The sequence below is a fragment of the Cyanistes caeruleus genome, chromosome 1 (genome assembly GCF_971803275.1).
Source record: "Cyanistes caeruleus chromosome 1, bCyaCae1.hap1.1, whole genome shotgun sequence".
NCBI lineage: Eukaryota > Metazoa > Chordata > Aves > Passeriformes > Paridae > Cyanistes > Cyanistes caeruleus.
The window spans coordinates 131562824-131585346 of record NC_141701.1 but is presented as its reverse complement, the minus strand read 5'-3'; the positions used below and the strand labels follow the sequence as shown (position 1 = coordinate 131585346).

Sequence of the window (22523 nt, the reverse complement as noted above, 5' to 3'; positions counted from 1 at the left end):
GGAAGTGCTCCAGCAGGCCATGCTCAGAGCTGCCTGCACGTGCCACAGGGATTTCTGTGTTGGTTCTGGATGAAGCCAGTGATGGTCTGCAAGGGCTGTTTCTGTTCAGACTTGAGGCTGCATGAAAGCAGCCAGACAATCTTCAACCTGTCTGTTCCAGCCATGTTCATGCAGCACTGCAGCTGAGCTGCCATCTGTGACAGGAGCTGCTTGCTGAGGCTTGTTAACCTAGAAGCAGTTCAGTAACTATTTGTCAGGGAAAACTCCTGGATAGTTACAGAGTACCATTACTCAGACTCCAGAATGATCCAAAAGGAAGTTCAGAGACAGACTTTGAGAAGTTATTATAATTTTCAGGAGTGGCTAAAAATACTAGTAATTATTATTAAAAGTCAAGGTGGAGGAAGTTTGGTCTCAGTCAGAAGTGTGGCACAGGGAGCTGTGTGTCTGGCCGTTCTCTAGGGCGTGGGTGGGACGGGTGAGGAGGCAGTTCCGTGGTCTGACCACAAGGCTTTGCACCTTCCCCTGCACACGTTTCTCTCTCAATGTGACATGCAGCTCTTTTCCTTTTGAGTGGATCATCCTATATCCCTTGCAATACTGGGATTTAGACACCTGTGGATTTCTTAAGTACCTGCTGGGCCTGTAATGCATCGTTAAATGCCTAATTATAGTTGCAGACCTGACAGTTGTGTTTTACATGAGGAGAGGTAAGGCAACAGAAGAGAGATGACAAAGGCAGTCCTATTCACAGCCTTTTGTTTACAAACATACTGAGTCTGGCTGGGATGGAGTTAACTTTGTTCCTAGCAGCCCATATGGTGCTGCTCTTTGTCACTGAAGCAGGGCTGATAACACCCCAGTGTTTTTGGTTGTTACTGAACAGTGCTTGCTAAGCCTCAAGGCTTTCTCTTTCCCCTGCAGTGAGGAGGTTGAGGGTGGGCAAGAAGTTGGGAGGGGACGTAGTCAGGACAGGTGACCCCAGCTGACCAAAGGAATGTTCCACACCCTATGTTCTGCTCCACAATAAAGGCTGAAGGAAAGCAGGAGGAAGGGAGGATGCTTCTGGTGATAGCATTTATTTTCTCTAACAATCATCCCAGGAAGTGGTTTGACATATGTCTGGCAGTGGGAAGTAGTGAATGAATTCTTTTTGCTTCCCTTGTGCCTTCAGCTTTTGCTTTCTCTATTAAACTGCCATTATTTCGATTCACAAGACATCTTGCCTTCCTTCTATTTTCTCCCCGTTGTGTGGGAGAGGAGTAAACCAAAGACTGTGTGGGTGTTAGTTTCCTGTCTGGGGACAGCCCACCATAGTCTCCTTTCTGCACTTTAACTCCAAAGCATGCATTTTGGAGGTACAAATTGAACTCAGCGAATTGATTTTAGGGTTTGCATGTCAGCTACTGTTTATTTTTATCTTCATATCACACTCTCTATAAAATTAGTGAAGAATTAGTTTGGCAGTTACCAGACAAAACACCCGACCTTCAAAGTAAAACCCAAAATTTGGAGTTATTAACTTGGGTTCTATTCTGCATGGCAAGAGAGTGAAATTTTGCATCAGGATAATCCCTCTAAAACCCTGCATATTGTTGAAGGTGACACTTTCTAGATCTGGAACACACATTCTGAGTCTGCTTTGGTGGTCTGTCAGAGCTGTGGAGAAAATACCTTTAAACAGAAACCTTTTTCTACCTCTCAGAAGATACTAACCTGAAACTAACCTGCTAATGTTTAAATACTGAATTAAAACTAGATCTGTAGAGTTTTGTTTGAATATTGAGTGTTATATTGCACAGCTTAGTGTACTTGTAATCTAGAGTGTGTCTGTATTCTCCCCACTTCCTGCCAGCTGAGATTGCTGCTACTGTTACTTACTAACTTGGAATATTTCAAAATTTACTTTCAATACCAAATGTCAGCTGTTGTCACCTCATTTGTCTTATTTCTGATTGTTTTTCACAGCACATTTAACTTAGCATGGTGTCATCTGCACACAGAATGATCTTTGTATAAGGTAGCAGGAAGCCTTACTAAACTCACTGTCTGTGCTTTGTAACTTTCTTTTAAAGAGTCCTGATGAAGAGTTTAAGTGCTCTTTTTCTTCAAACCCCTTTTTTCCTAACATGGGATGCTCACTTAAAAGAAAAAAATACCTTTTTTTTTTTTTTTTACTGAGTAAAAAATGTCTCTTAACCATTACTTGCTTAAGTAATTGAGCATTATTGTTTTGTACTTTTTGTCTTAAAAGTGTATCATGTCCTGCTGGTGCCCTCCCTTTGTGCTGTTAAGACTCCAGGAGCTGTAGACCATTGTATTTTTTCCTTTTAATTAACCTAAGTCTCTTGGCTACTGTATGCCACTCAGTAAAATATCATTTGTGTGACATTTGAAAATTTCAAAAGTAAAATTTAAAAATGTTTTGCTGTTGTCAGAAAGGATTTGATGTGTTCAATGCGCTAGACTTAATGGAAAACAAAACATTCCTGGAAAAACTCAAGTTTGGGATTGGAGATGGAAATTTGCAGTATTACTTGTACAACTGGAGATGTCCAGGCATGGAATCTGAAAAGGTAAGGGAGAAAAATGATTTCCTGAATTCCATTAGACATAATGGTACATTAATCTACACTGGCCAAAAATGGGAAGAAGTTTTAAAAATAATGTAATTGGCCCTGTTTATGATCCATAATTGAGATGAAGAAGACTATTGATGTTTAGATTTACTGCCATACTTCAACTAAAATACTGTCTTTTTCTTCTTCCTTTAGGTTGGTCTTGTATTACAATGAGAATGCTTATGTTTCTAGAACTCTTGAGGTCATCGTTTGAGTTAATTTGATCTCCATAACTCTTGAAATGGTTCAAGAGGAGTAAAAGCACAACGTCAGTGATACTGAAATAGTCCATTAAATCTGATCAATGAAGACATCCACATGTGACCAAATTTATGCATTTTCAGATAGATCAGACAGTCCATGAAACTCTTCTATTGTCCATGAAAAGAATAAAAAGCACATTCATTTAAGTTTCAAAGCTTAGCTTGCACCTGGATGAGAAGAAGGTATTTTTTTCCACTCTGTAGAAAAGACTGTTTTGTACAAACTGAACTTCAGTGGTGGATTAGGGTACAAAAATATTTGCTATTATGTGGATGAACTGCTGCATTTCTATTTATTAAGTGGTGATGTATGTATATCAATGTAACAGAATGAAGGATACAAACTGGAGTATCTTTGCTTATTTACTTAACATGGATATCATAATTTGGGGGAAAATCACAAAATACGATGCGTTTGTAGCTCTGTGAAAGTCCTGGATGTTTTTGTAACTGGAGCAGTATGACAATGTACTGGTTTAACTAGTGCATTTGTTTCTCCATAAGCAACGCTGCCAAATCAATAAAAAATACAGATTTGTACTTTGATCTTCAATAGATCAGTGGATTGATTTAACAGTATCGCACTGTTCAGTGCAGGTGTTATCTGTTGCCAGAATGATAATACATTACTGTACTTAATTTACAGTTGTGGCACAATACCTTAGTTTTTCCTCAGTAGAATAACATCAGCCTGTGTGTAAAACTAAGAATTTTAGTAGTGCTATCAGGATATTTATAGTTTGAATGTTTTTGACGCTTCTGCGAAATTGCACATATTCCTTTGTCTACTTTGATTTCCTATGAAGTCTGTAATTCTAATGAAAAGTACCTTGTGTAAATATGTATTCATAAATTGTTCCTGGTAGTGTTTTTATCCTGACTTTGGAACAAGAAGTTTTGCTATATATGGGCTGGTAAGCAGAAGAGAAATGCTCTGCCCTCAGTCCTTGGAAGTCTGTACTGCGCTTCCCGAAATGTTGGAGGGCTGATCTTTGTTGTTGGGTGGAGCTGTTTTAATTCCCTCATGAATGCTCAGCAACGGGAGTGGCTTCTGAAGAACTTTTTATGCATTCCAGCATAGCGTCATAGCTAGAGATGATAGCAGTTCTTTCAGCTCATGGATGCTGCAGAATCGTGAGCACTGAGAAAATCTGTGTTAAGAAACTGTTCTAGCTGAAAGTGCCAAATCGTGGTAGTGAAGCCTCTGTGCTGTGAGCATCTTTTGAATGTGACTTGAATATCTCATGAAATGCAAATGTCTAACTTTCCTTTTAAATATGCCTGTAATTATGACAGCAGATTTTGCTGAAAGTTTAATTCTGTACATGAAGATAAATTTGTCTGTTCTTCATAACTGTTAGCCCTACCCACCACCTTGTAGCAGTGGGGTTTTTCTTTCTTCCCGCTCTTTTTCCACTGTGTGAATGGTTTGTGGTTTGGTTTCTTTTTCTTGTTGAATTGTGGTGAGAGGATTCTGCCCTAGGAACAGTGATAAATACTTTCCCTTACTGCATTATAGCTGATTAAAGCATTCGACCTCCTTCAAAAAAGGAAGGGACTGAACGTGGTTTGTTTGACCCATGGTTGTGCACCAGCTTGGGACCTCATGAATTTAAAAGGACTTCAGAGGAGATCTAATGGTGCAGTTGGGCTTTACATCTCTGGCCACTCTCGATACCTCTCTGTTAGCAGCAGTGAAAACAGGTGGTGCAGAGACAGCTTGGACTCTGTGAGGCCTGAGCAGAATTAAGTGCCTGAAAATGTAATTGATGGTAGTGATACCTGAGGTAACAGGGATTTAATCTTGACCCTGTCAAAGACTTAACTCCTAAAAGGCAAAAAGGTGCCTCTTTGGCAGGACATTTTCATGGAGTGCTCTGGGATGAGGTTCACCAAGGAACTCAGTGTGTTCTGCTTCAGCTCTTAAAGACAGAGCCTCAGCAGTCTTCACTCAGGGCACCACCCCTGAGGTGGGACAACAGGGCATAGCTCTGTCCTTGTGGCTAAGATACTTCCTTGCTGGGACAGACCAGGTGATCACAGCCCAGGTGAAGTACATGTTCATGTTCTCTGCCTTCCCTCCCCTCAAAAAAATGCAAGTGGAGGAAATGTTAGGCAGATGATTTCTCCTCTGAAATCAGAAGGCAGATTCTCCCAGGTATTGTCCTTGTAAAACCATGATGGCCATGATGGGACTAAGTGTGTCCAGGTAGAAGACAGACTTGAATGTGGGTTTCCTGCAGCCTGACTTCTGCCAAAATCTTCAGGTTAGTGCACATGAAGGAAGGAGCATGGCCAGTCTTGTGCTCTCTTCTAGTAAAATAGTGCCATTTGCATATGAATCCAAGGGATAGACTTCTGTCTTGTCTGGCTCACTCTGCAGGTTCACTGAGGGGCTGGAGGGCAGAGACATGCTCTTGTAGAAGCTGTGCAGTACTGTAGCTGAGAGAGAAAATTTATCAGCCCAGAGCATGAGGGAAGCAGGCATCTAAGCCTGAGTGTTGGGGCAGCTCTTGGGAGAGTTCTGTTCAGTGGTGTGTATTAAGCATGGCCTCTGTCCTTGCTGATTGCTCTCCACCTGTAGTGTTTTGCTGAAGTATCACAGCATCAAGAGGACTTGCATCTTGAAGGTGTCCTAGCCTGCACCCACATAATGAGACAGTTACTATGGAGGTGAAAACTGGGGCAACTCACTTTGACTTCCTAAGCAGGTACTAAACAGAAGGTGAACATCTGTGTGGGGCCACTGTCAGGAGAGACCCTTCTCTTGTTTCCAAGGTTGAACCTGTGTGCATTAGTCCTGCTATGAAGGTAAGACTCCTCAGAACCTAATAGATGTTTGCAAAGGATTGGCAAATCTAAAACTTACTCTACCACCTTTCCTCTGGCTTTTTAAACATCTGTTACTTCTTTCCCAAAGTAACTTCCTATCTGCAGAGGGAACTCAAATCCCTGTAGACCTGGGCAGGCAGTGAAGTGCTTGAATGATGATTGCTGTGCTTATGTTCTTTACCAAAGCTAATCTTTATGCTCTGTGTGAATTTTACAACTCATGCTATGGTTAGCCAGCCTGGGAATGAAATACGCTAGTGCCAGCATGCCTTCAGTTTTATACACCCAGAACACCAGAAAAAAGGATATGTATAAAGGACTATGAAGCAAGGAAATGAAATCTCACCTCTTCTTGCACCCTCAGACACAGACAGAATTGTAGCATTAAATGCTTTAACTTCGAGGAGCATCATGACTACACGATCACTGCTCATTGCTACTGCCTGCCTTCATAGTTGGTATCATGAACTAAAGTAATTTCTAAATAAATTCAAAACACAGATGAGATCTGAGATGACAGTGGAAGCCTGGATTAACAAATCTCTGAAAAATACATGTAAATTTTACCTTTTACGAAACAACGAAAGTTACTGTTATTTTATGCTTTCTTCTACAAGTAAATTCCTAGGCTGCTGATTGCCTGAATTGCAGTGCTATTTCCCTTTCTTCCTACAACCCAGCTCCTTCATTAGGAAATTGTTCATAGTCCCCAGTAAAATTAAAGGAAACTCATAGTTTCATATGTTTTCAGTCTTGTAGCAGTTATAATTCTCATGTACTTTACATAAGTATATGGTTTATATCAATTTTCTGGGAAATAATTTTAGACTTCATTTAGAGATCTAATGGAGTTTAGGTTTACATTTTCTCACAGGATGTGTTAATAGTTTGCATATGGAAGTATTTTTTTTTAATACTGCAGCAGTAGTAATTTGGTTTGGTATTTGGAAATAGCTTTTCCTTCAGCATACCATGCAGCAGGTATCAGGTAGAACCCAAGTCTGCATATATTTGTGACCAAAACAAGTTGTTCAGCAGAACAAACTATAATAAGTGTTCAAAAGGGAAGTCTGCCTGTGCTATTTACTTGAACCCAGCTTTAAAAGACTTATACTGGCATGGACCTTTGTTTAAATAAACTTTCACTTTTGGTATTTATTTGTTTGAGTAATTATACTTTAATCTCTTTTGCTTAAAGCATGTTCATCTGTGTAAAAATATGAAGTTCATTTAATGCTTTGTATTAATTCCAAAGAAGTATAAATTATGTCTTAAAATTATTTCGGCATGTTCATTACAAGCTTTAACTCCGATTTCCAGCTGCAAATGAAAATACTTACCCCCAGTAAACACTAACACTCAAGTCTGAGCAATATTCTTTATTAAAGCTGAAAGTATCTCAGCCAAATGTAACATAAAGTTCAGTGTATTCACAGTATATTTAGGCTTTACACTGTAAAGCCTAAAAGAATTGTTCAGTTAAACTGTATTCCATCCTTCGTTTAAAAAATCTGTTTACTGGAGTGAACCAAACTAAAATCAGTTACACTGAAAAAGCCTTTTTCTTTTTGCGAGGTGGTTTCTTTATCTTACTGGGATTTGGGACAAGTTTCTTGATTTTCAAAGGCTGCAAAATTACATTTGAAAGATCAGGCCAGTTGCTTTCTGTATGCTTCCGCTTCTGATTTGTGAGCTTATCCCCCAGCACCTCTGTGAGCTGTTCGGGTTCCAGATTTTCTGAAGAATCTGAATCTACATAAGACATAGGTTCTTCAGCTGTGTACTGAAACCAGGGCACTTCCAAAGCTGGTATCTTTGGAATTATTGCTGCTATTGCTTCAGTGAATGTGTCAGACTGCTTTTTGAAGCCGAGTGCTAAAACGGATGTTAAGCCGAGAAGGGGCGCGATGGTCTCGCTGAGCCGTGGCACCTGCCCTGCCGGCGTGGCGCGGCTCGCGCTCAGCTCGATCAGGTGTGATGTGATCATGGCAGGTTTGGCAGACTTGCACACCAGCAAGAGAAGCAGCTCATTTTTTTCCAATGCTTTTGTAACTTCATTAACTCCAATAGCAAGCTGTCTTCTGATACTTACATCAGTCCATCCTGGTTTTTGTTGGTGGTTTTCTGTTTCCTCTTTAGGGAGTTGATTGGTGCTAGCATCACACTTTCTTTCTGTTTGTTTTTTTGTAAGGGAACGTTTTTTCTTTCTTGGACTCTCAATCTTTTTAAGTCCAATATGTTTAATCCTTTCTTCTAAGGTCTCTAGTATAAAATGCATATCTTCTCCATCTATGGTTTTCCACTGGAAAACAAAGGGGTTATCTAGACATGTTTTTACTGTGGTTTTTTTTGCTTTCCGAAGTGTTGCTGTCCCTTGCTTAATTACAGACATCCTGAGGTGGTTCTGTGTCACCCTAAGGAAGAGAGAGAAAGACATTTGTTCAAATACTGTATGGTGTGCTGTGGACGTTGTTACCAGAAGTTTCTTCTGAGAATGCAGAAGAGGAACGTATGTCAGTGATACTGGCATCTCTCAACCTCCTACACTTGGCACCGATCCTTCACACATCTTCCACAGGGCAGGTGTGGAGCTGCTTTTTTTAGAATGAATTTAAAAAGCTGGGCATTAGAGTTACGGCAACAGCAGTGACAACAGACCCTTCTAAAGGTGAACAAAAGCAGCTGGAGATTTTACAGATGTAAAAAAACAGCCAAACCAAACAACAATCCATCCCCAGCATCACAGGTTGAAGGACACTCCATTTTCATTGTTGCACAGCTGCACTGCCCCCTCTGACATGGGAGGAAAAGCAAAAACTGAATCACAACATGAAACAAGTTCCTGAATTTATTTAGGAGTTTTAGAAGTGTCTTTTCAGTCTTTAGTCCATGCTTTTGTGTTTTTCTGTATTTGGAAGGTATGACAGAAACTTGCAGTTTTTAGTAATTTATGCTTTCAGAGAAGGAAGACAATCCCCTACAGGCCTCCAAAAGTTCAGAGGGGTCTTTTGTGTCACCTGGAGAATGCCTTCAGGGATGAGTAAAACTGAACAGGGGCTGAGAAAGTGTAATTTTCCTTGCTCTGACTGATCAAGTCCAGAATAGCAGTGAAGACATGAGGTCAAGCCTGATGACAGGTCAAGCCTCTAACAGTGGAAACTGGGGAGGTCCTCAGCTCCCAAGCACCCAGAATGGTTGCATCTGGGATGTAGGAATACAGATGTGGCAACTTAACCTATTAGTCCTTTATGAAACTGTCATTCATGCAGTTATCTAATCCCTTCTGCTTACCATCTCAGTGGTAACAATAAAAACTGAACACAACTAAAAAAAGGGAAATGACCACAAGAATTCTTACATGTGACTGAGTTAGAATAGAAGTTTGTGATTGCTTTAAAAAAATGAGCTCTGGGTCATCGCTTTTAAAAGCTTTCAATTAGATATGTTCCTATGACCTTTGACAAACAAAATCAGCGACATGTACGAGAAAAAAAAAAAACACGGAACATGTTCACAGCTCAGAGATTACATTTTTTCTTTTCAAAATGGGCGCTCCTGAGTAAAACAAGCGTGCAGGAATAAGGGAACAGAGCAACGAGTGAAAAAACGAGCACTGAGCTCCTCCACCTCGCTCCGCCGTCGTGACGCCCTCGCTTCCGCCGGAAGGGAGATGGGGCAACGCGGCCCACGTCCACCTCCGCCAGGAGCTGTGTGCAGCCGCTTCCACTCCAGAGCGCTCCCTGGGCTCCTCCAGCTCCTGGCAACAGGGAAACCTGGGTTAAGCACGGCCCCAGAACAACGCACCGCGCCCGCCGCCGGGTCTCTGTGGCGGAGGCTCCCCCGGGACCGCAGCACCCTCTCCCCGCATTCCGGGCCGCCGCCCCCCACCCGCCGAGCTCTGCGGCCCCGGGAGCGGAGCGGCCTCCGCCTGCCCGACCGCGGGGCCCAGGCCGCACCGCTCAGCGCCCTCCGGAGCAATGCCGGCCCTACCTCAGCCGTCCCGCGTTCCAGGAACACGCCGCGGGACGCGGCCCAGCCCCGCCCCGCCCCTGGCCCTGCTCCGCCCCCGAGCCCCGCTCCGCCCCCGGGCCCCGCTCCGCCCCCGGGCCCCGCTCCGGCCCCGGCCCCGCTCCGGCCTCGCTCCGCCCTCAGGCTCGCTCCACCCCCGGGCGCGCTCCGCCTCCGGCCCTGCTGCCCCCGGCCCCCCGGCGGGGTGGGTCTCCCCGCGGCGGTGCGGTGTCCGGAGCGGGCCGAGCGGGAGCGGCGCGGTCGGGAGCGGGGATGGGAGAGCGGTGCGCCGGCCGGGCGGGTCCCGCTGTGGCGGCTCGGCAGGCGGTGCCCGGGCTGCGCTCAAGGCCGCATCGCGCAGCGGCCGCAGCGTCAGTAGAAAGCAGCGTCCCAGCGCTGGTGCCGGGGCCTGCCCCTGGCGGCCCTCACAGTGGGCTCAGCACTGGCGTTGGCAGACCAGCTGAGCGGTGTGTCAGCTAACGCAGCCAGGGCCAGGTCACCAGGTGCTTCATAGGGACTTCACAGGCACAGGGGTGTCCCTCGCTGCAGTGCAGATGCGCCGTGCTGTGCACGGATACCGCGTTATGTGACCAAGGTGACAGGTAAAAGACTGGTTCCATTCAGTGTTTCCCGCAATCCGCCCTCAGCCTATGACAAATCTTTGCTACCACGTTCCTTTTCACATTCACCGTAGTGCACAGCACGGTTAAGCACAGCCTCTTGGCCCTGAAAAAGCAGAGCTTCTTCACCAGGGCACCGGTGCTTCAGAGATGTTTTCAGATTTTTTTAAATCTCCTACTTACTTAAATTTACTTGGATTTTTTCCTCGTTAATTCCTGATTTAATTTAACCTGGACTTGTTTCCCGTGCAATTGCTTTTCTGACATGGTTTTATGGAAGTTAGGAGGTAAAAAAATGCAGAAAGATTAAACTATGCTTAGGGAACAATGTACACAAATGTATAGAGGCATGAATATAAATAATTCATTGATACAAGAGGGATGATTTTTTTTTTCTTCAGTGGTTACACTTGTAGGGTAGTTTATCAATTAATTTAATATTCTTTTTATTCTGTACTTAGTAGATGAAATTTAAAACAGGCATTCGCAGGGTATTTTGTGTGTAGCCGCTTGTGTGAGGTATCCTGGGGATTGCCCACATGTTTTTCAGAGCTGCATCTGAAGGGTGCGAGGTCCCAGGTTGGCTGGACAAGGACATGGGCAGAGACTGCTGCAGAGGGAACAGTACCCACTAACTGGGCTGGCTGCAATTCAAATCACTCAAGAAATTCCTTTGTCACAAAAACGGCCTGGGGACCTTTCTGTACCACTGCTCTCAACCTGGCGCCCTAATCCTCAGTGGTATGGCTGGAGCTCAGGCTTTCAGCGGAAACCACTGGGGGCTCAGTGCTCCCTGCCGCCACCGCCCGCTCCCGGCGCTTGTCGCCGCTCAGTTGTCCCGGCCCTGCGAGTCCGTGTGCGCTGCCGGCGCTGCTCCGCTGCCCAGCCGAGCTCACGGGCAGCGCCCATCCCAGCGCCACCGGAGCCCGCTGGCAGACGCGCCGCGCCCCCGCCGGAGAAGGAGCGAGGCCGTTCCCTGAGCATCCTCGCAGCATCATGACTCTTCAGGTACTCACTTCTGCATCTGGTGAGACAGAGACGAGAGGGGATGCACTGTGCGTCTGTGTAACGCCGTGCTGGAGACCGTGGTATTTCTTCAGCATGAGGATTTTTATTGCAAAATCAAGGTTACCTTGCGGCAAGGGAAATCTGCTTAAACCCCTGGAGGTTAAATAACTGCATTGCTTTTCAGAAGTGGAGGGTGAGAAGCATGCTCGTTAATTGGAACTATTTCATAGGTCATGTAATATTTTGGAGCCTTACCTGTTCAGAGCATACATGGATTATATTTCTTCAGATGTGCATCTGAGTTTGCTAGGACTGAGTTAGACATGGAAAGAGAGGTACATACTTGCATTTTTAGGATCTAGATGGTTGCTTGGAGCTATTAAAGAGGAGGAAAACTTCTAGCACTGAGACAGTGTTATATGTGCATTTGGGAAGTGTAAATAATTTTTAAGGAAGTTGTGTGTATTTTTTAGGATGTATGCATCTTTGGACTGCTACATTTTGGTAGCCTTGTGTTTTGGTAGGAGAGCTTCTACTTTCTTACCTTCTGGCTAAAAAGAGAGCTTCCTTTTATGTTCTCTCTAATTTTAGCTTTAAATTGCTGTTGAGGAAATTATTGCTGGCTTTTAGCCTCCTATCTTTGTGGGAAACTATGAATACTTCCCTTGTCTTGGCCATGCCCTGATGGATTAAGCTGTTTTTCTTCTGTAGGCTTTCCTATTATCCCTTTCACTTCAAGATTTGCAAGCTCTTCTATCCCTGTCTCATTATGTCTGTCTCAGCTTAGTGTGTATTTTGCAAAGAGTGAGCAACACAATGCTCTGACCTAGATGCAGGGAGAGCACTGCCAGCAGCTTAGCAATTTTCTTCTGAGCTGCAATTATGTTGAATAGCACAGAGGTTTCATTGTGCTGTATTAGAGCTAAGAAGAAATCTCTTTCTTCAGTGGGTCAAAATTGCCAAATCCCAAACATAACACCATCTTTGCTTAATTAATAATCGCTGAAATTATGGTTTGTTTTATTCTGTCTTGAATTCACTCTAGAAAATGAATTTATTAGCCTGATGATTAAGCAATAATCTTGTGGCAATTGAGCCATAAATCATAAGAAAGAGCTGAATGTGGTGTGATATGCTGTTCCATAGCTATTTACAGTTACACTTTCACATAAAAGTCAGTGGTTGAAATTTAAGATACCGCACATATTCTGCATTAGACATTGTTGAGCTTGTCTGTTCACATTGGTTTGGTTGACAGTTACCAATCATATCCATAAATTTATTGAATCTAGCTGTATTGGAATGAGGACAAATGAATAAAATTATATTCTCATTAGTGAGGCTGTAACATTTATGAGTTTTGCAAACTGGTAAAATATTCTGCTGTAAATGAAGAATTCATTCAAGCTTTTTACTTTGCAAAAATGCAGTGTTTGATAATAGTCTGATAATTTGTGCTTTTATCTTTCAGGCTTATGTCTGTATATTTTTTTATGCTTTTTATTTGAGAAGTTAAAGGGAATTTTATCGGCACATGATTAAAATAAAATTATATTTTTACAGGCTGCTCATAAGCTTGTTGTATAAGCAGGCAAATCCTAAGCAACAGTCTGTGCAGAATGATTGGCTAAAGGGGGATAAAGAAAGAAAAGTTTAGTATTTAGATTTAATTTCTGTATGTTTCTTGCTGTGTAAGATAAGCATTTGCAAATTTTTTTAACTATTTTTTGATATTTGCCTATAGATGCAAATAGAATAAAATAGAAAGATAAGGTTATTAACTTAATTATTTCCTTATTTTTTTACTGTTTGTAAAAAAAACAAATTGTACAATTGAACAGGGCTTCTGGTTCATTCTTACTGTGAAGCTGTTATGGTTTAACACCACCCAGCAAATAAGTACCAGGCAGTCACTTGCTCACACACCCCCTTCACCTGCAGTGGGATCAGGAGGAGAACTGGTGGCTGGGAGAAGGGGGAGGAAGCAAAAACTCATGGGCTGAGATAAGAATAGTTTAGTAATTGTTTAAAAATTGAATATAATACTGTGATAGTAGTAATGAGAGAAAGAGAGAGAGAGAGAGCATGTGCAATTAGACCCAGGAGAAGTAAGTGATGCACAATATGATTGCTCACTACCCACTGACCAAGGCCGAGCCCATCCCTGAGCAGCAATCAGTCCCTCTCGGCCAGCTCCTCCCAGTTTCTACACTGGGCATAGAACATCAGTTCTATGGTTTGGAATATCCCTTTGGCCAGTTTGTTCAGCTGTCCTAGGTGTGTCCCAGCTCTGTGTCCCAGGTTGTGCAGCTTCTCACTTTCAGAGCATGAGACCCTGGCTCAGTGCAAGCACTACTCGGCAACAACCAAAACATCAGGGTGCTACCATCATTGTTCTCATCCTGCATCCAAAACACTGCACTGTACCAGATACTAGGGAGAATATTAACTATACCCCAGACAGAACTAAGACAGAAGTTTAGATCAGAAAACAGTTCTAGAGATGTGAAAGATTTCCACAGATTGAACGGTCCTTGTACATTCGTGCTGGCAGACGCTCACTTGCAGTAGTATCTTAAACTTTAAACAATGTGGCAACCTAGGTATGGTTTATTAGTGATACCAATTTCAAATCTTAGAGTTAACAGCACGAATCCTGCTTTTGTTTGCATGTGTGTGGATAATATTAAGAAATGTCTGGAGGAGTCAGTCATAGGTGTAGTCAAGAATGTCACATTTCTGATATTTGGATTAATAATTAAATACTTATTTTAATAAAATCAAACCTATAAAAAAACCTTGAGCAGTAGGTCATCACATTTATTTTTGTAAGTAAATGTCCATCCCTTTTCTACATCTGTACCGGTAGTGTGACTTTAAATGCTTTGCTTTGAGAAGCATCAAATGTGTACAGTTCCAGTTTCTTTGGACCACTATTTTTAATTCCTTGGTAAGGTAGTTAGCATTGCTGATTTTGTTTCCCCTCATTAAATGCTTCTCCATTATAAATGCTGTACATCTATTAAAAGTACTGTTAGTGCACAGGAGTTTTTGTGTAATTAGACTTGTCTTGCTACCTTAGTACAAAACTCCCTCATATCCTAATGCTGCAGTGCCTGGAACACTGCAGCAGCGTGGCACGGCTGGAGTGACTCAGGCGTAGGCTGGGATGTAAATTCAGAGCATGTGAGTTCCTCTGCAATCCCCATGTCCTTGCCTCTATCCGGAGGTGAGCACAAGTGAAACAGTAACAGTTTGGTAACATTGAGAATTATTTTTATTAAAACAGGAACAAACTACATAAGTAATCATATGTTTCAGTATATAAAGTTTTAGATTTAAGAATATAATTTGGAAGTAATTTAATCTAGAATTTGGTGCAGAAACTGCCAAATCATATACTTTATTGAATGAACAAGTGTGAGATCTTTAAGAAGACAAATGACACATGGAATCTGCCTAATTCTCAGAAGGATTGTTATATTCAAAATAGAACAGCAGCATTTCTCAAACTTAAAACAGTATCAATTTTAGCACACCAATTCTTCTCTGTACTCCTCCATCTATGACTGGGGATTTGGTTCAGGAAGGCCTTGGTGGGAATCTCCCAGAAACACCTGCTTGTCAATTATGCCAACACTGAGGTTCTCATTGGGTTGGAAGATTATTTGTTAAAAAACATCTGCATTGCTGCAGGATTTTTGTCTTTTCCTTTCATTTCACTTGAAGGGTGCTATGAACTGGCAGACCTAGAGATGTGTATTGTCATCATGAATCCTTCCCATCTAATGTTCTGTGAATTTACAGCTGCAGTTTAAAGAACATTCAAGACTTAATTGCTGCTTTGTAGGGAGCTAGAATACCCTTTTAATCACACATCACGACTTTTTTTAAAACATTCCTTTTAAATGCACCTCTCTGCCTGCTGCTCCTTGTTGCAACACTGCTGTGACAGATGTATATCCTCCTGTGGTGAGCACTTTTGTTTTAGAAGATTTGTGCTTTCCCTTTGTGGATTTCATATAGCAATTAAAAATTTGCAAAAATTAGAAATTCCTCAGAAGTTTGTATCTGATGAATCTCATTAGCCAAATTAAATTTCTAGACCAAAATAAAAAGTGAATTCCATCTCAGGAGGCAGAGGTGATCCATTTGGTGGTAGAGTGGCCAAGTTTCTGTGCAGGAAGCGGCAATGCACTCAGCTACCTGTCCTTACCCTATTTTGCCTGCTGTTCCTGCCTTAATAAAGCCACCAGCTGGTGTGTCCTTACATTAATGAATATGTAGTTTCATGATTCCAGTATTATAAATGAAATTAGAATTTTGACAACTAGATCTATTGAGTTAAAAGCAGTTTAATTAAAAATTAATACAATTTAGTAAATTGAATAGTAATTTGGTATAAAAGAATACAATTTAGTAAAAGAATACAATTTAGCAAAAAATACAATTTATATATGTAATTTGGCAGTGATTGAGTATGATTAAGGCATAAGCAAAACTGACTGGGGTAGGGGGAGGGCTTCTCACCCCACCTCACATATGAAACTGACTGGGGTATTCTAGGTCTGTTGGAATTCAAGAAGAGCTTGCACAGTCCATTTAAGGAATAGATGCGTTTATTGAAACTATAACAAAGAAGGGTCTGGAATGCTGAATTCACTAACTAAGGGGCATTACTATCTACAGGAAAAGCGCCACCTAAAGTGTCGCAATCTATCTGGTAATTTCACTAACTAGAGGGTCCTAACACATATAGTAAAAGCACTAATTACGGGGCTGTAATATGTGTAGTAAATGCACTAACTATGGGGTGTTAACATGTACTGTAAAAATGCACTAACTATGGGAGGTTAATATCTACAGGGTCTGCCAAGAGGCCCCACAAGCACAGCTCTGTTCAGGAAAATCCCTTTCAATGGCCGTAGATCAGCACTTGTTTGATCCGATGCAGCAGGCGGATGTACTCCTGCACGGCCTTCGTGTGGGCATCTGGGCTACTTGCCAGGGGCTGAAAGAGGTTGGGGGGTTGAGCCAGCTGCAAGCTGGAGGGCAATTTGATCTCCTTGGGAAACTTCTCATTGCCCACGACAAAGTGGTGAAGTTGCTTTGTCTCCAGCGAGCACCGCAGGTACTTCAGGATATCCATCAGTCGCTGACGGAAGTCCCTCCTGCCCCAGCGTGTTGGGGGTACGGTGCTCAGGAGATGCATCACCACAGTCTTCAAGGCGTAGCTGGAAAAACCTCCGCCCATCGGGAAGCAGCTGAGGAACTGAAGGCACTTGCAGTGCCAGCTGTCCTGGGGAGCCTGCCCGGAAATGTACCTGAAGAATTTTGCCTCTGCCACGGCATAAGTCTCGTGCCACGTTGTGCTTGGCGTGCCTACTTCTGTAGGCTGGCTGCCCACAAAGATATCTGTGTCTCCTTGCCGCACCCCAAAGATCACCTCCACCGTGAAGCTTTCTGTGTCTCTGCTGAGCTGAAATTTACAGGAGCGGCTGCAGGGCTGCAACATTAAATGCCAGTGGCAGGACGGAGGCAAAAACAGCCGGGCTGCTCTCAGGAATCGGTAGAACCACTGGACAGTTTTCTCCACGTCTAGATAGGAGCCAGTGCACAGGGTCTGCAGGAGGCTGGGGTCCTGCTTCCTTCTCAGCTCCTCCTCGGAGTGGTGGAGGAAGCACAGCATGTCCTCCTGCAGCTGCTCCCCTCTGCAGGTGCACAGCAGCTCCACACGGACACAGAAGTTCCTCTGGAGCATCCCTGCGGTGTCCAGCTCCAGGTGGAAGGCGTGTCCTGGAGGGGGACTCAGGGGTACAAGCACACGGTACACATCTTGTGCATGGGGACTCCAGCCTTCAAAGGCGCTGCCCACTCCAATGGCTTGTTGTGGCACTGGGTAGAAACAGTTGGAAAAGTCTTGTCCAAAGATGTCTGTCAGTTTGTCCATCAGCTCCATTACCAGCGAGCAACCTTTGTCCAGGTCCACTACATGCAACTCTATGCGTTCCTCTAAAGGCCTTCGAAGGTTCCGCTTGATATTTTGGTCATCGTCTTCTCTCTTTGCATCCTGTTTGTCTTCTTCAAGTCTGGCAGCATAGGCTTCCTCGCCCTCCTTTGAACCACGGTTTGCTTCTTCCTTTGCACCATCATTGCCTTTTTGTGCTTCATTTCCAGCACTGCTTTCTGTCTTTGCATCAACATTGTTGCCTTCTTCATTTCCATCCTTATTGTCTTCTTCCACATTTGCATCATTGCTTTTGATTTCTTCCTTTGCAACAATGTTGTGTCCTCCTTTTTCTTCTTTTTCTTCCTCTTCATTTCCAGCAGCGTGGGCTTCCTCAAAATTCTCACCGTGGTTTAGTCCTTCTTTTGCATCATCATTGGCTTCTTTTGCTTCATTTCCAGCACTGCTTTTTGCCTTTACATCAATGTTGCTGCCTTCTTCATTTACATCCTTATTGTCTTCTTCCACATTTGCATCATTGCTTTCGATTTCTTTCTTTGCAACAATGTTGTGTCCTTCTTCTTTTTCTTCTTCTTCTTCCTCTTTTTCTTCTTCTTTTTCTTCCTCTTCATTTCCAGCAGTGTGGACTTCCTCAAAATTCTCACCGTGGTTTACTCCTTCTTTTGCATCATCATTGCCGTCTTTTGCTTCATTTCCAGCACTGCTTTCTGTCTTTGCATCAACATTGTTGCCTTCTTCATTTCCATCCATTGTATTTTCTTCCACATTTGCGTTGTTGCTTTTGATTTCTCTCTCTGCAGCTGTGTTGCCTCTGCCTTCTTCTTCATCTTCTTCCTCATTTCCAGCTGCATTGGCTTCCTCAAACTTCTCACCCTGGTTTACTCCTTCTGTTGCATCCTCATTGCCTTCTTCTGCCTCATTTCCAGCACTGCCTTCTGCCTTTGCATCAATGTTGCTGCCTTCTTCATTTCCATCCATAGTGCCTTCTTCCACATTGGTGCTTTCTATTTCTTTCTCTGCAACAATGTTGTCTCCTTCTTCTTCTTCTCCTCCTTCTTCTCCTTCGACTTCTTCTTCCTCCACCAAGTTGCTGCTGGACCTCTCTTTGACGCCACTGGTGTTGGGGTTCCGTCTGATTTTCCCGAGTCCAAACCACAGTGCCACGAGAAGGACCACGATTCCAGTTAGAGCCCAGAACTGCCAGACCAGCAGGGCTCCCCAGGTGCCACGACTCTGCTCCAGGTCCTTCTGCTCCAGCTCCTCAAGCAGCTGAGCCATCTGCTGGTTCAGATACTCAGCACGCTGCTGCATGCGCTCCCGTGCGGCCTCATCCAGCCCGTCCCCGGCCTGCTGCGGGTACTGGATGAGGCCTTGCGCAAGCCAGAGGAGAAATGCTGTGGCCAGCATGGCCTAAGGTGCTTTGCAGGGCTCGAGTGGGGATGGGAAGGGGGTCCTGATAAGGGAAATGGGGACAGGAGCCCCCGGGGATCTGAAAGCAGGCAAGAGGAGGCCGGGCAGCTGGCAGGCTGCAAAGCCTGAGCTGCTGGCCCGGCAGCAGCACCGCAACCTGGCAAAGGTGCTCCTGCCAGAGCCTGGCCTCTGGATGCCCGCTGAGACCCGGCTGCCCGGGTACTCGCGTTTGTGCCGTCGGTCTCCTTCGACGTTCAGCACAGCCTCCCGTCTGCGTGCACACTCGCCGCTCGCCGAGGCTGTACTGGGCCAGCATCACCTGCTCCTAATGTTGCTAGCTGCACCCATTGTGACACAGGTCCTGTGATGTCACACGTGACAGAGTGCATCCCGGCCAGACCAGCCCCGCCCTCCATCTCTACCTCAGCCCTGGGACTCATAATAGCCCTGGGCAACCAGAGACATGACCCAAGCAAAGAGCACACCAATGGGTCATAATGGAGCCCCAGCACCCTAGAATTGGGGGTCTTCAGTCTTCTTTTGGTGGTCTTTTGAGGAAGGCTTACACTCATCCTTGCTGTCCTCTGGATGGCCTCACAGGTTGCATGTGCATATTAAGCGTTGTGTTATGTAAGTCCACTAATTAGTCTTACATTTAATAATTTTCAGGCTCTATGCCTAAAGTCGTTCCAGCTTTATCCATCTCAAGGTTGATTTCGTCTTGGGACATCACTTATCTCAAAACTACATCCTGTACCTTAATTTTAACACGTAACATCTGTAAAGGGGTACATCTGCTTTGTAACACTAATTCCCTTGGTTAATAACTTTCCAAATAGTTACAATTTAGTTAGCATGAATCAATTCCATTTATCACACCAGGAGGGGCCTTTTTGAGAGGAAACATTGCTTGAACATCATTCTCTAATTAAATTGCTACTCATTTTTCCTTCTTAAATTTAAAATCAGAAATAACCTTTCTCTTGTACTTTCTCTCTGTTTAAATACAGAATGCTGTAGTGAATCTAGCTCTCATTCATATTTGATTATTTCCATCACCTGGTCCACCCAGCAAAGTTACTTGCCAAGGAGAAAGGCATCAATTAAGGGGACAAACATGCATTAGGTTTTCTTATTAAAAAAAAATAAAATCTAATTATTAATATTTCCTGTAACTGAAGGGAAAGGTGGTATGAAGAAGCACAATGCGAACTTCTGAGGTAATGCCAGGATATCAGTGATTTAAACAGAGCTGCAGCACTCATGCTGAAATCATTGCTGACTTTCATACAAACTTTTAAGCTGGTGTAGTAGGTTGATGCTGGCCAGATGCTAGGCACCCACCAAAGCCACTCACTCTCATCTGCAGCTGGACAGAGGAGAGAAAATTTAACAAAGGGTTCATGAGTTAAGGACCAGGAACAATCACTCATCAAATACCAGCAAGGACAAAATGAGAAGTAAAATAAGCCCTTATAAACATGTTCCACTCACCCCTCCCTACTTCCAGCTCTAGCCCCACCCCAGCAGTGCAGGGGGACAGGGAATGGGGGTTATGGTCAGTTCCTCACCCGTGGCTTCTCCCGCTGCTCTGGGAGAGGAGTCATTCCCCTGCTGCACCGTGGGGTGACACAGAGACAGTTCTCTGTGAACCTCTCCAATGTGAGCTCATCTCATGAGCTACAGCTCCCTGTGACCTGCTGCAAGGTGAGTCCATCCCGTGGGGAACAGTCCTCCCCCGACTGCTGCAGCGTGGGTCACTCCTCCACGGGTGCAGTCCTTCAAGGACAGGCTGCTCCAGCCTGAGAGCAGGGCCCCTCTCTCCATGGGTCTCCCACAGGATCACAGCCTCCTCCCAGGCATCCACGTGCTCTGGTGTGGGGCTCCTCCATGGGCTGTGGGTGGATCCCTGCATCCCCCAGGCCCTCCATGGACTGCAGAGGCACAGCTGCTGCACCATGGGCTGCACACAGCCTGCAGGGGAATCTCAGCTATGGCACCTGGAGTGCCTCCTGCCTCTTTTTCTGCACTGACCTGGGTGTCTGCAGGGCTGTTCCTCTTACATTCTGGCTCTGCTCTGGCCATAGTTACAACTGCACAAACACTTATTTTATCTTCCTTCTTAAATCTGTTACCACTGCGGCATCACCACCATTTCTAATCGGCCCAGCCTTGGCCAGCAGCACATCCATCTTTGGAGCCACCAGGAATTGGCTCTGCTGGACATGGTGGAAGATTCTGGCAGCTTTTTATGGAAGCTACACTTGTAGTCCCTCCACTACCAAAAAACAGGCCATGCAAAACCAATACAGCTGGTTTTGTACATATTAAATATGAGTGCAGGATATACTGCAGTTCTGCAAATGCAGATCCAACTCAAAAGCTAAAATAATAGTTGAAACCAGCATATAGCATGTTAAAGCGCTTGTATCATTCTGCATTAGAGTAGTGCAGTGACCTGATGGGTCTGTAGTCACTATACAAAGTCTATCTCTCTCTGAAATGTTGTTGGCATGGAACAGAACTCCAAACCTTAGCCTGAGACCTGATTTATAGCGAGAACGGCTATAACCTCAGGTTGATGTGAGATTTACAGTGATGAAAGGAGTAAATTTATACTTTACTCTGGTGCTCTCCTGTGTTTCAGAGCTGTCTGTGGAAGGTGGTCCTGGCAGTAACTCATCTCCGTGAGATACCTCTGTGCCAGCTGTTGGTCACCTATTTCCCTGTCAGCAGAGCAGTGGAAATGGAGGGTGAATTGGGCAGTACCATTCAGAGGGGGATTTGAGCTCCACCACTTGAGCCAACACAGTGCAGGCAGGGTCAAAAAAATTCAGAGATCACTGTGGGGTGTAAAGTTCAGTGAATGGCATCATCCCTGTAGTGTGACTGTCAAAGACACATATGCTACATAAATTGTGGAGGCTGCTTGCCCCTATCAGCCGTACAAGCCTAGATCCCTTTATACAAATGTATACATTTTGAAGCTTCTTCCATGGAAAAAGCCTTGTCTGATGGCTAAACCCAAGTGAGTCATTGAGAATATCTAATGATATTAGATTGTGTCTTATAACTCATGTTTTAAATACACCCATTGAGAGGAGAACACTTTTTGTTCTTTCATCAGGCTGACTTTGATGGTGCTGCAGAAGATGTAAAAAAATTGAAAACAAGACCAACTGATGAAGAACTGAAGGAACTCTATGGATTCTACAAACAGGCTACTGTTGGAGATATTAATATTGGTATTACCATATATACTTCACATTTACTCACATATATTGATAAAATCAAGCTAATGTTATGTAAATCTCATGATAACCAAAGCTATGCATTTTTTTTGACAGAATGTCCAGGAATGCTAGATTTGAAAGGCAAAGCCAAATGGGAGGCATGGAACCTGAAAAAAGGTGTTACACCAATTGAATTTACATCCTGTAGTCAAGTTTATAGGATGACAAATGAGGAAAGATAATGACTCCTACTTTCCTTTGCAGGTTTGTCAAAGGAGGATGCCATGAGCGCCTATATCTCTAAAGCAAGAGCAATGGTAGAAAAATATGGGATCTAGAGTTACTTAATCTTAATCTAGATTAAGTAATTCCCACTAATAATTAACTGTTCAGCTAATGAACTAACTCTGTTGAGAAAAATGCAGTACTAACTCTTTATTGTGTAGTCTGACACTAATATATTTTAAGCATAAGCTGTTTGACTGTAAAGAGTATTTACATATATAATGCATTTTTAGCTTGTATATTAATCTAAATAAATTTGAACTGAATAAATTAAA

At 43.7% G+C, this 22523-nt stretch overlaps 4 protein-coding genes across 4 annotated transcripts in view; 2 read left to right on the top strand and 2 right to left on the bottom strand.

Annotated features, from left to right (window-relative positions):
- The window catches only part of NMT2 (N-myristoyltransferase 2), a 36382-nt gene extending 29508 nt beyond the window's left edge, over positions 1-6874 (top strand). Inside the window, exons 11-12 of the mRNA XM_086858847.1 lie at positions 2439-2576; positions 2775-6874. Coding sequence (XP_086714973.1) covers positions 2439-2576; positions 2775-2795 — 159 coding nt within the window. The 3' untranslated portion in view covers positions 2796-6874. The remainder of the gene's footprint in view (positions 1-2438; positions 2577-2774) is intronic.
- Positions 6875-7080: 206 nt separating this feature from the next.
- On the bottom strand, positions 7081-9712 carry RPP38 (ribonuclease P/MRP subunit p38). Its single transcript, XM_086858856.1, has 3 exons — positions 9673-9712; positions 9344-9473; positions 7081-8130 (listed from the first exon to the last, which is right to left on the bottom strand). Exon 3 carries the CDS (start codon positions 8106-8108, stop codon positions 7260-7262), a length of 849 nt encoding a protein of 282 aa, XP_086714982.1. The 5' UTR covers positions 8109-8130; positions 9344-9473; positions 9673-9712; the 3' UTR covers positions 7081-7259.
- Positions 9713-9993: 281 nt separating this feature from the next.
- On the top strand, positions 9994-22523 carry ACBD7 (acyl-CoA binding domain containing 7). The gene is made up of 5 exons (XM_086858810.1): positions 9994-10326; positions 10895-11352; positions 21858-21975; positions 22078-22140; positions 22228-22523. Exons 2-5 carry the CDS (start codon positions 11341-11343, stop codon positions 22299-22301), a joined length of 267 nt encoding a protein of 88 aa, XP_086714936.1. The 5' UTR covers positions 9994-10326; positions 10895-11340; the 3' UTR covers positions 22302-22523.
- On the bottom strand, positions 15954-19089 carry LOC147655912 (uncharacterized). Its single transcript, XM_086858750.1, has one exon. The coding sequence runs from the start codon at positions 18725-18727 to the stop codon at positions 16268-16270; it is 2460 nt and encodes an 819-aa protein (XP_086714876.1). The 5' UTR covers positions 18728-19089; the 3' UTR covers positions 15954-16267.